This window comes from Schistocerca cancellata, chromosome 7 (genome assembly GCF_023864275.1).
Source record: "Schistocerca cancellata isolate TAMUIC-IGC-003103 chromosome 7, iqSchCanc2.1, whole genome shotgun sequence".
Taxonomy (NCBI): Eukaryota; Metazoa; Arthropoda; class Insecta; order Orthoptera; family Acrididae; genus Schistocerca; species Schistocerca cancellata.
The window spans coordinates 185,220,016-185,233,817 of record NC_064632.1 but is presented as its reverse complement, the minus strand read 5'-3'; the positions used below and the strand labels follow the sequence as shown (position 1 = coordinate 185,233,817).

Genomic DNA, 13,802 nt, shown 5'->3' with positions numbered 1-13,802 from the left:
AATCCGCTGGTGGCAGAGTTCGCGCCAGCTGCCAAGCCACCATCGGATAAATGGGCGCCACACTGTGCACCACGACTGAGGAAGCTGCTGTGCATGGTGTGAACTGCATCAAGATGTTCGCAGTAGCAGAATGCGCTGCAAGTAATCGTGAAAAGGCCGCCAACATATGTCAGCACAGCCACATAGACTGAACATCTAGCTACCGTCGTGGCCCCTGCAAGAACGTGGGAGATCTCAGGGGCAGCTACTCAAACAGAGCTGGTGGCCACAGAGGTGGCGACACATGTGATACTTTAGCCACTCACCAAGACAATAAAGGAGTTGCAAGAGATCACTGAGCTATTCAAGTCAGCTCATGGTCTCAGTTCCTCTCTCTAGAAGACTGGGGCAATGAAACAGCAGCAGCCCTGCGTCAGATGGAGTGCTACATTCACTTCCAAAGGAATATTGAAATACAGATGACCCCTCAGAAGAAGGTTTCTATCGAAACCTGTTCAGCTGTCATTACCTTTCCAAATCATTAGTCATCCATCGGGCAATACTACCAACTTGGTAGCTCTGCCTAGCACATCAGGAAATTATCTTCAGATAACCAGAGGACAATCCCTCAAGTCATACAGGAGCTCAGATCCCAAGAACCACCATCCCAAAAATCATAAGTTCATATAAGAAGTCAGATGGTAAAAGCCCTGTGGTGCTTATAAGATACAAAATACAGACACATCAGATGCTAATCAGACAGTTTGCTCAGTGAGAGAATCGAGTGAGGAGCTCGGCAGTGGTAGAGGTTAGGAAGGCAATGTTAGGGGGGATCTTTATCAAGGCGCCTCCCAATTGTCATGTTTCTTTGTTAGGAGTAATTGTGAGTCCTGCAGCAGCACCCAAAGGCGTTCAGGACAAGAAGAAGGCAAACCAACGACAGGAGTCGTCATTTTCAGCCACAAGCTGTGGTATGTGGCAATGAAAAAACAGCGTCAGTACCAGCACCAGCTGCTGCCATAACAAGGGCATACAGCTGGCAGACAGTGATGTGACATCACCCAGTTGCCAAAGCAGATCGAGAAAAAGGACGACACACCTATGATGTAGTTATATAAGACAACAGGAAGGCGTGCTGGCCACAGCTGAGGAAAGAGATTGCTGAGGACTCAAGGGTTCACAGCACTCTCCAGTACATGAGGAAAGCCAATGACCATCTCTTTCCAAAAATGATGACGACAGGGAAGCGCAAACAAACACTAGCTGCCTACGTCACTGCAAAGGTACCACATACTGGATGAAGGTGGAGGGGGTATATGGTCAAAGTCATCATAAGACGCCTTCCATGGATGATGGAAATTGGAGCCTTCCTGGAAGAAACAGCAGATATGGGCTTCTATGGTGATTTTTTACTATACCAGAAGACAGACAGAACAAGAGCGCCAGTGTGGCTTTTCATGGAGCCATGCTGGTCGAAGTGGAAAATCGACATTTTCGCCATCAGAAAATTCTTTGATGTGACGATAACGGTCGATCCCATGCCGTCAGAATTCGACAAATCCTCACAGTGCTTCAGCTGCCAACAGTATGGGCATGTGATCAAGTACTGCAATAGGAACCCTATCACATTAAATGCACTGACGTTCACACCTCCAAAGAATGCTGACAGGGACACAAGAAGACGCCATGATGCTGGAAGTGGGTCGGCAAGCGTGTGGCCAGTTGGAGGAAATTTAAAATGTATATGGAAATGCGTCAGGTCCAGTTGGAAAAGGGGTTGTCAGAAAATGAACTGGTCCCAAAAGTGAAGCCAGCAGTGCAACAGCAACTGGCTGACAAGATTATGGCCTACAGCACAAGCAGACGAAGGCAGGCAGCAGTGGTGGGGATGCCATTGCGCAATCCCCTTGTTGAAGTGAGAGCAGCGAATTACCCGCCAACAATGACCAGTCGAGCCAGAACGGGCAGAAAAAACAGAACAGAGCCGTAGCACGACACAACGTGACGACAGCTGCCCTACAACAAGAAAAAGACAATGCAATTCCCCACCCCAGCAAGGCACTGGAACGGATCACTCAAGAAATAATGTGTTCACTGTCCGACAAGTTAGATCAGTTATTGTACGCACCAAGAGACCAACCACCAAATATTGAATCTAAACAGAAAATCAAAAAACGTGGCACCAGCAATTCTGGTCGGTTTTGGCTGTAAAGTGAATACCAGAAGTGCCCCCACAAGCTCCTCCAGATAAATTCCTCATTAATCAGTCAGTTCATCAGCAGACCTGGTGATGGCAGGGTGATCACTCACAGAAATATTGGAGTAGTAGTAGTAGTAGTAGTAGCTTTATTCATCTGTGAACCCTTTTTAGAAGGATATAGGACATGTCAAAGTATTTACAAGTTTAGGCCAATTTAAAATAAGCTAATTCGTATACACATATATTTACAAACTTGTAGTCAGAGACAATCATTAGATTTTACTCCTGGTATGCAATACTTTTTTCACAAATAACTTATTAAATAATGTAATGCCACACTGTTCACTCATATCTCACTATCAGTCTCTGCACATACTGTACACACATTGTTTCATAATACTTCACTCACTACACACCCATTGAACCTTGATATACAGCAGTTCATCAATGAACTATGAATATCTTGACTTGAAGTATGCAAGGAGAAGCTGAATAATTATAGCGAACGGAAATTTTTTAAATGAACCATTCTGGATGAGATTTTAATGTAAATGTAATTTTATTACATGTAAAACTTGGTAACCGCATGTCATTTGTTGCACCATAAGATTTAAAGATAAAATAACATAGGAAATGTCATTTCCTTGAATTTAGTTTTCAATCATGTGAGTTTCAACACCTCATGATCAATTTTTACCACTCTCTGCTTGTTCGCCTTTTTTGGTTCGGCTAAAATGTGGGGGTTTTAGTGTAAACATGGCAAGTAAATAGGGATAACCCCTCAAAAAAATGTGTGGTTAAACCATTCTTCCGGGAACATACATTTTGATTGTTTAGTAGACATCATTTTATTAGTTGTGGTTATAAGAAAGAGCTAACGGTGTGAACGTAGCATTCAGCTCTATCATGCTGCCACCATTTTAATCTTCAACAGTTATGGGGAAATGATAGCGAAAATAGCAGTCTTAACCCAGACTGTTACACGCTGTAATATGTGAGGTTTTTTTTGTGAATTTTTGTAAATTTTCACTGTCCCAATACCAGGGATACAGTTTACTGACCTTCTCACACAAATTGTAATGAGCCTCCTTACTCGTGATGATTGCTGCATTTCCACGTTCTTCAAGCAGCACTTGCATTTGCAGGTTTCTCGTTGCACATTATCTGATGCGTTGAGCTGTTGAACAACATCCTAGATTCATGTAATTTCAAATCTTCGTGTAAAATAGTCTGCACTGATTCACGACTTCACATAATTCACATGTCTTCTTGCATCTCGACTTTGGAGTGATCGTGAGAAAAAGGCTCCGAGCTGCCGTGACACATTCACTGTTCGCAAAAACGCGTCATACAAACACGCGAAGCCTTATGGTCCACTGTACCATATATACTGAAATGTCGTTATATAGCAAAGCCAGTGAGTGCTCATTACCTCACCTTATCAACCTATGTGCATATTAGCCATTTCAAAAATGTCCTGGTACCATGGACCACACTGTGGAAGCATTTATATCCAACGAAAACTATAATTAGTTACAAAATAATACGTCGCTGCTACTAGTCTTAGCCCTTTACCCTATTACTCAATTATCCCTAGCATTTACACTGCCACCACTACCATTTCTGTAACAAATGTTATTATTACATTTCTTATGTTGTTATTCCAGACACAGTGGTCAAAGGTTGTTTACATTTTTAAAAAATAATATATTTAAATTTAATATTGCCGTTGGACTTACCCTGAAACTAATTTGATCAACTAGTGAGTAAGAAATATCAAGCATGCCAATACACAAGTTCCTTCAAATTTGCATTGACTGATCTTCACAACTGTTGTGTGGGGAAGCTCAAAAGTCCATACACGATCACTGTGACTATCGAGCAATTCGTCTCTGATTAATCCCCAATGAGCGAGCTGGCACAGCGATTAGCATGCTTGACGCATGCACGACGGTTCAAATCCTCGTCCAGCCAAGCAGATTTTGTTTTCCCGTGATTTCACTAAATCGCTCCAGGCAAACGTTGGGATGGTTCCTTTGAAAAGGCCACAGACGATTTCCTTCCCCATCCTTTCGTAATCTGAGCTTCTGCTCTGTCTTTAATGACCACACTGTCGGCGGGATGTGAACTCTAAACTTCTTTCCTTTTGATGAATCCAGAGAAAAGTACATACACTGGAGAATTAGTACGACCATTCAGTACTGGAGCACTCATTCTTTCAATGAAAGGTCCAAAGTCAGCAGGAGTTAAGGCTCGCACTTCTCGCACACAGTGCTGTGCGCGATGCCCATTTCATGTACAACAGAACAAGTATCGACTGGACGCTAATCTTCTACAAGACTAAGTACCACTTACTCCTACTCGGAAGTCATTACCGTTCACTGTCTTCTTCCAATTGTTGTACTGTGGTATGACTTACACACACACGCACACACACACACACACACACACACACACACACACAGGCGCGCGCACGCACACACGAGACGACTCACTGATCTCTCGCAGAGTGGAATGCCTAGAGTGTGTTTGTTGCAGAGGCGTGCAGCCACGCGCGCGCCCACGAGTTCTTCGCGGAGTCCATCACGGCTCCCGGCGACGCCTTCCTGGCCGTGCCCTGCGACTCGTGGGGCAGCTACAAGGAGCGCAAGTGCCGCGGCCAGCCCGTGCCCATGGGCGAGCGCGTCCCCCGCACGTAAGCTGGCCCACACGGCTCCTCCTCTGTGACGTACGCGGGGCGTTCAATAAGTAATGCAACACGTTTTTTCGGCCAATTTTGGTTGAAAAAGATGCTGAGTTTTCTATGGGAGATCGTGGAATATTCCCGCCTTAATCCCAATACACTACTGGCCATTAAAATTGCTGCACCACGAAGATAACGTGCTACATACGCGAAATTTAACCGACAGGAAGAAGATGCTGTGATATGCAAATTATTATCTTTTCAGATCATTCACACAAGGCTGGCGCCGGTGGCGACACCTACAACGTGCTGACATGAGGAAAGTTTCCAGCCGATTTCTCATACACAAATTGTGATGCCTCGTGTAAGGAGGAGAAATGCGTATCATCACGTTTCCGACTTTGATAAAGGTCGGATTGTAGCCTATAGCGATAGCAGTTTATCGTATCGTGACATTGATGCTCCCGTTGGTCGGGATCCAATGACTGTTAGTAGAATATGGAATCGGTGGGTTCAGGAGGGTAATACGGAACGTCGTGCTGCATCCCAACGGCATCGTGTCACTAGCAGTCGAGATGACAGGCATCTTATCCGCATGGTTGTAACGGCCGTGCACCCAAGTCTCGATCCCTAAGTCAACAGATGGGGACGTTTGCACGACAACAACCATCGGCACGAACAGTTCGACGACGTCTGCAGCAGCATGGGCTATCAGCTCGGAGACCATGGCTGCGGTTACCCTTGACGCTGCATAATACACACAGGAGCGCCTGCGATGGTGTACTCAACGACGAACCTGGGTGTACGAATGGCAAAACGTCATTTTTTCGGATGAATCCAGGTTCTGATTACAGCATCATGATGGTCGCATCCGTGTTTGGCGACATCGCGGTGAACGCACATTGAAAGCGTGTATTCGTCATCGCCATCCTGGCGTATCACGCCGGGTGATACGCCAGGATGGCGATGGGGGTGCCATTGGTTATACATCTCGGTCACCTATTGCTCGCATGGACGGCACTTTGAACAGTGGACGTTACATTTCAGATGTGTTACGACCCGTGGCTCTTCACTTCATTGAATACCTGCGAAACCCTACATTTCAGCAGGATAATGCACGACCGCATGTTGCAGGTCCTGTACGGGCCTTTCTGGATACAGAAAATGTTCGACTGCTGCCCTGGCCAGCACATTCTCCAGATCTCTCACCAAATGAACACATCTGGTCAATGGTGGCCGAGCAACTGGCTCGTCACAATACGCCAGTCACTACTCTTGATGAACTGTGGTACCATGTTGAAGCTGCATGGGCAGCTGTACGTGTACACGCCATCCAAGCCCTGTTTGACTCAATGCCCAGGTGTATCAAGGCCGTTATTACGGCCAGATGTGGTTGCTCTGGGTACTGATTTCTCAGGATCTATGCACCCAAATTGCGTGAAAATGTAATCACATGTCATTTCTAGTATAATATATTTGTCCAATGAATATCCGTTTATCATCTGCATTTCTTCTTGGTGTAGCAATTTTAATGGCCAGTAGTGTAGTTTCATGAAGTTCCGATAAGTAGCAGCGCTGTTCGTAGCCTTCAAAATGGCGTCTGTGATGGAGGTACGTTTCCTTTGGCGGAGAACCAGAGCATCATGGTGTTCATATGCGATTGCAGAATGTTTACGGCGACCTGGCAGTGAACAAAAGCATGGTGAGTTTTTGGGCCAGGAGTCTGTTGTAATCGCAACATGGTCGCGCCAATTTGTCCGATCTCTTGGGTGCCAGCCGGCCACACACAGCTATGAATCCCGCAATGTTGGTACGCGCGGACACTCTCATTCAAGGTGATCCACAGATCGGAAACACATCGCTGGTCAACTCGACGTCTCTGTTGGTAGTGCTGAGAAACTCGTCCACTATTTGGGATACTCGAAGGAGTGCATCTGCTGGGTTCCTCGCCACCTAACACGAAACCATAAAGGACAACGAAGGGCTCCCTGCGCGGAATTGCTTGCGCATTAGGAGGCTGATCGTGACAACTTTTTGTCGAACATCACCACAGGCGATGAAACATGGGTTCATCACTCCGAAACGGAAACAAAGGAGCAATCGCTCTGGTGTCGCCACAGCAACTTTAACCTCTGAACAACAAGTTCAGCCAGTGAAATCATAGTGAGGGCCTTCTCGACATCTGAAAGGGTTATTTTGTTTTTGGCCTCCCTCGTGGTGCAACAATCAGCTCGGAAGTGTAATGTGCTACCCTCACGAAATTGAAGAAACGACTTCAGCGTGTTCTCGCCGCAAGAATGCAAACGAACTTCTCCACAACAATGCAAGGGCTCAGACAGATCTGCGCAACCGAAAGGAGCTCACAAGATTTCATTGGACTGTTCTTCCTCAGCTCAGATCTTGCACCTTTTGACTTCCATCTGTTTGACCCACTGAAGAAAGCACTCTGCTGAAAGCAGTGCGTGGATAATGGTGAGGTTATTGATGCAGCAAGACATTGATTCCGACAATGACCAACAGAGTGTTGCCATGCGGGCATACAGGCTCTAGGCTCTCCCAGTAAAGTGGCGTAGGGCAGTCACATTGAATGGAGATTATGTTGAAAAATATGGTTTTGTAGCCGAAAGAGTGGGGAATAATATAGTGCATTAAATTCCTGAATAAAACCAACCTGCTTTCAGAAAAAATGTGTTGCACTGCTTACTGAGCGCCCCTCGTAATTCAGTCGAATTCTCAACTCTTCTCACCAACCAAAGATTGACTGCAAGCACTCAGTCTGCTTCAAATCGACTCCTTCAGATCTAGTAACCTTGTTCATCATAACCTAAATTTTCATATACCATAATAAAACTTCGTTCTAATGTAATGACACACATTCAGCTACAGCCCAAAAATTTTTGAAATTGTGCATCTCTTTTCGTTCCTTTCGTTTTACCCAAATTCACTACGTCATCTCCCACTGTGTAATGCAAGTTATCATTCTTGTTTTCCTTCTCAGAAATTTTTTCTCAGTATTACTTATATTTATTAAAAGGACCCCCTCTGATCCACACTGATGTAATAGGTTTGCGCGCGCGCGCGCGTGTGTGTGTGTGTGTGTGTGTGTGTGTGTGTGTGTGTGTGTGTGTGTGTGTGTGTGGTGGGGGGGGGGGAGGGGGGAAAATACCTCGATACAGGTAACTTGTTACATCTGCAAAACTATATTTTACTTCTATCAATTAATTAAAACATCGGTACAAATGTATTGATAACTTTTGCAATAATTTGCTATGGCAAAATACGATTCCTCAAATTTTTGTAGAGGGTGTTCATTTTAACTGAAAACATTGAAAAATCTCGAAAATTTGTCTCGCAGAGGGACATTCAATGAGACCACAGTCGACCCCGGCCAACCGCGCCCCCGTGTGTGCGTGGTGGTGGCGGGGGGGGGGGGGGGGGGGGGAGGGGGGGGAAGAGAGGGGGAAGGCATCTTTAAAATATTCAGTGGGAACGACCGTTTTTTATTGCTGATTATGATTCTGTGGAGAAACGGGGGTTCTCACTGAAGAGTTCCGCCGACCCATCTTCCGGGGAATATTAGATCTAGATGATATATACTGAATGAATAGAATGTGTGGGAGCCTCATCATGATGGAAGAACCTCCTCATCTTTCTACAGCCAATAAGGTTGGAAGCTCATTTTCAAGAAAGTGTAGATAACAGCACCCTATAAGACGATGCAGTAAGGCCGAATAAACTGATCATAGCGCGCATCATGGCACTCCACATATTTACAGAGGAGCATTCTTGAAAATGTCTCTCCCACAAACGCATGTGGAGTTTTACACCAATATAAGTTACGATTCTTACTGATAACATCACGAATGAAAGTGATATCCTTGTTAAGCAATATTAATAGTATTACTAAATCATTTGAAATTCACCATCGGAAAAATCCCGATCGTCTACCTTCATCTCCTTCTCGATGGTGTTGAATCTGTTGTACATAACGATAGAGGCCGTTCATATATAATGTGGAACGTTACTTGTGGCGTGCACATGGGAGTTTTTTTAGATTAGGCTCCTCCCCACGGGAAACAAACCGTTGGCCTGAAAATTACCAGTTCATGACACCGATGTGGATGTGCCGACTGTAAAAATAGTTAGCTCGCCTAAACAGGTCATTCCAAAGGATTTAAATATGCTAAACCTCATGTTAGTAAATTGTCGAAGTATCTGTAGCAAGATCCCCGAGTTACTCTCCGAAATAAACAGTGGCAATACCAGTATTGTATTAGGTACCGAAAGCTGGTTGAAATCAGACATAAACAGCAGTGAAGTTTTGAGCTCGGATTAGACAATTTTTAGGAAGGATAGGACTGATGCTATGGGAGGTGGTGTGTTCCTTGCAGTTAAAAGCTGTTTAAACGCAGTTGAGATCAATACTGGGTCGGGCTGTGAATCAGATCGGACAAAGTTGTCAGTCAGACAAGGATTGACCATTGTATTAGGACGTTTTTATAGACCAGCAGCATCAGCAACAAACGTCGCAGAACGTTTCACGCAAAGTCTTGAGAACATAGGAAATAAGTATCCAAATTATCAATTAGTTATAGGTGGAGACTTTAATCTGGCATCCATTGAGTGGGAAAATTACACGTTTATCACAGAGGGCAGAAGAAAAGACTCGTGTTAAGCGCTCTCAACATACAACCTTGAGCAATTGGTTAGAAAACCAACTCGAGGTGGGAACATATTAGATACCTTGGCGACAAACAGACCTGATCTATTTGAGGCAGTTAATCTAGAAGAAGGTATTAGCGACCATAATGTCGCTGTGGCTTCTATGTCAGTGGAAGTTGCAAAAAAACCAAAGAAACAGCGTAGAGTTTTCTTGTTTGGGAAAGCAAATAAAAGTGTCATTAATGAATATCTTCATAGTCAGCTCCAAGCATTCACTGCGGGACACAAAGATATTGAGCGTCTTTGGTCGGAATTGAAAAGTATTGTCCACTATGAGCTAGAGAAGTATGTGCATGGCAAAAATATAGGGGAGGGAAAGGATCCACCTTGGTACAACAAACATATTAGGAAGTTGCTGAGAAAGCAGAGAATTTTGCACAGTCGTTTTAAACGTAGTCACTGCCCCACTGACAAATATAAATTATGCGAAATGAAAGCAGCTGTCAGGTCAGTGAGAGATTTTTTTAACAAATTTGAAAGCAATATTTTATCTGCAGATTCTAAAAATAACCCCAAAAAATTTTGGTCGTACGTAAAATCTATGAACGCTACAAATAATTCAATACCTTCTCTTGCTGACAGTACTGGTAATGTAACGGTTGATGATAAACAGAAGGCCGAAATTCTAAACCTAGCTTTCAAAAACTCGTTTACGGTAGAGGACTGCAGCACCATTCCCCCTTTCAATTATCGAATAAACGAAAGGATGGCTGACATAGTGTTTAGTGTATCTGGGATTGTAAAACAGTTAAGATCCTTAGACGCCAGTAATGCATCTGGCCCGGACAGTATCCCCGTAAGATTATTTGTTGACTATGCTACAAATATAGCACCATTCTTATCCATCATCTATCAGAGATCATTGGAACAGCGGAAAGTACCACGGATTTGGAAGAAGGCCCAGGTCATGGCAATCTACAAAAAGGATAGAAAATCGGATGCACATAATTACCGGCCAATTTCACTGCCATCAATTTGTTGTAGACTCATGGAACATATTTTGTGTTCAGAAATAATGACCTTTCTAGACTCTGAGAAACTCATCTGCAGAAACCAGCACAATTCTAGGAAACAGCGGTCATGCGAGACACAGTTGGCCCTCTTTGTGCATGATATACAACAGGCTCTAGATACCGGCTCCCAGGTTGATGCCATATTTCTCGACTTTCGAAAGGCGTTCGACTCAGCTCGGCACTAACGCTTGCTCCAAAAAGTGCGCGCTTACGGTCTATCCGATGGCATATGCGGTTGGATAGAAAATTTTCTAACAGACAGTAAGCAGTAGGCTATGTCGTCCTGAATGGGGTGACTTCAACAGAAACAAGCGTAACTTCAGGTGCGCCCCAGGGCAGTGTAATAGGCCCACTGCTTTTTACGATTTACATAAACGATCTGGTCGATGGTATTGACAGCGGCATTAGACTGTTTGCCGATGATGCTGTAGTCTACAGGAAAGTAGTATCACACGAAAGTTGTGAGCAAATCAATGAGGATTTGCAGAAAATAAATGCGTGGTGTAATGACTGGCAGTTATCTCTCAATATTAGTAAGTGTAACCCACTGCGTATAATAAGGCGAAAATCCCCATTAATGTACGAGTACAGAATAAATGACGGTAACATCCGTCAAGTAGGCCTATCTGGGTGTGACTATTCGAAATGATCTCAAATGGAATGATCAGATAACACAAGTAACGGGCAAGGCGAACTCTAAATTGCGGTTTACTAGTAATCCAGAAGCGATACAGTCCTTCAACAAAGGAACTTGCTTACAATACGTTAGTTCGTCAAGTCTTAGAGTATTCCTAGAATGAAACTTCACTCTACAGCGGAGTGTGCGCTGATATGAAACTTCCTGGCAGATTAAAACTGTGTGCCGGACCGAGACTCGAACTCGGGACCTTTGCCTTTCGCGGGCAAGTGCTCTACCGACTGAGCTACCCAAGCACGACTCATGCTCCGTCCTCACAGCTTTACTTCTGCCAGTACCTCGTCTCCTACCTTCCAAACTTTACAGAAGCTCTCCTGCGAACCCTGCAGAACTAGCACTCCTGAAAGAAAGGATACTGCGGAGACATAGCTCAGCCACAGCCTGGGGGATATTTCTCGAATGAAACTTTCACTCTACAGCGGAGTGTGCGCTGATATGAAACTTCCTGGCAGATTAAAACTGTGTGCCGGACCGAGACTCGAACTCGGGACCTTTGTCTTTCGCGGGCAAGTGCTCTACCAACTGAGCTACCCAAGCACGACTCACGCCCCGTCCTCACAGCTTTACTTCTGCCAGTACCTCGTCTCCTACCGTCCAAACTTTACAGAAGCTCTCCTGCGAACCCTGCAGAACTAGCACTCCTGAAAGAAAGGATACTGCGGAGACATGGCTCAGCCACAGCCTGGGGGATGTTTCTCGAATGAAACTTTCACTCTACAGCGGAGTGTGCGCTGATATGAAACTTCCTGGCAGATTAAAGTTTGGTAGGTAGGAGACGAGGTACTGGCAGAAGAAAAGCCGTGAGGACGGGGTGTGAGTCGTGCTTGGTTAGCTCAGTCGGTAGAGCACTTGCCCGCGAAAGGCAAAGGTCCCGAGTTCGAGTCTCGGTCCGGCACACAGTTTTAATCTGCCAGGAAGTTTCTTAGAGTATTGTTCGTCTGTATGGGACTCTTACCAGTTGCGTCTGATTCAAGAGATTGAGAAGGCCCAAAGAAGAGCGGCAAAATTCGTGACTGGTACATTTAACCATCGCGAGAACGTTACAAATCTCGTAGAAAGTTTGAAGTGGGACACACTTGCACATAGACGACGCGCAAAACGGAAGGGGCTGCTCACTAAATTCCGAAATCCGATCTTCGCCGATGATGTAGAGCATATATTATTACTACCAACTTTCAAATCGCGCAATGATCACCATTCAAAGATAAGGGAAATTAGAGCTCGTACTAAGGCGTTCAGACAGTCGCTTTTCCTCGTGTGATCCGCAAGTGGAACAAGGGGAGGAAATATGACTTTGACGCGAATTGTTCCCTCCGGCACACACCGCTTGGTGGCTAGCGGAGTGTATATATGTAGATGTAGATTTATACACGTACAAATTCCAAAAATATAGAATACGTCAGCACACTCAGCGTCTGTAAATACGCGTGGCACGGTTAAACGAAACAATATAAATGATCAATATATCACAGTTGAAAAATTCAGTTATGAGAATAGATGCACAATTTCGCAGCTTGATCCTCAAAACAAATGTGACAATTGATACATAAACCCATAGCAGCATACCAACATGAGGAATGAAAATTCCATTCTCTGAGCAGCAGTATGTCTGCAACCAATAAAAAAACTGACACGTTATATGAAATGTTTTATTCGAATTAGTCCTTACTGCCATTTTCTAAAATATTGACTATGCTTCCTGAAACACCTCGAGTTGCATGTGCACAACCAGCAATCTGAGTGTTCCTGTATTCTATTTTGATGCACTGAATCTCACTTAAAACTGATCTTCAGCGTAATTTGAAATTGTATTAGAAGATAATTAGTTTCAAAAGATATTTTGTAATCTTTGGCACATGAGGTGGTTGACGTGATGAGAATGATGCCACAAGCCACCATTTTAAGGTAGGCTTCCTCAGCTGACGTGGGCTGATACTAACAGTGTGACGAGCGATCGATGGTGGTTGGCTTGACAGCTGTAGCTGTGTTTCACGGCAGATGGCACTGTATTTTCATATATGAGTAACGGTATTGTGGAAGAACTTGTGGCTGTTATAGCAGAGAGCTTCAGACAATATCTCCTTCCTCTTCTTAAACAGACTACGTGCCGATAGCCACCATGACGATTGCGGCTTTAGGACACTGACATCCAGCCATTCAACTGCAAACAGTTTCATTATGAATTACATTGGGAGAGGCTGAAGAATCACATTACGTATCTCTACTAGGATGGTATGTATTGAGGAAACATGATAAGCTGCACCACCACAGGAGCTACACTACTGGCCATTACAATTGCTACACCAAGAAGAAATGCAGGTGACAAACGGGTATTCATTGGACAAATATATTATACTAGAACTGACATGTGATTACATTTCCACGCAATTTGGGTGAATAGATCCTGAGAAATCAGTACCCAGAACCACCACCTCTGGTTGTAATAACGGCCTTGATACACCTGGGCATCGAGTCAAACAGATTGATTGATTTATTGATTCATCTTTA

The 13,802-nt window shown here is 44.4% G+C and overlaps 1 protein-coding gene across 1 annotated transcript in view; it reads left to right on the top strand.

Moving 5' to 3' along the window:
- LOC126091965 (pancreatic triacylglycerol lipase-like) overlaps window positions 1-13,802 on the top strand; it is a 185,137-nt gene that overhangs the window by 150,038 nt on the left and 21,297 nt on the right. Inside the window, exon 7 of the mRNA XM_049907316.1 lies at window positions 4,718-4,874. Coding sequence (XP_049763273.1) covers window positions 4,718-4,874 — 157 coding nt within the window. The remainder of the gene's footprint in view (window positions 1-4,717; window positions 4,875-13,802) is intronic.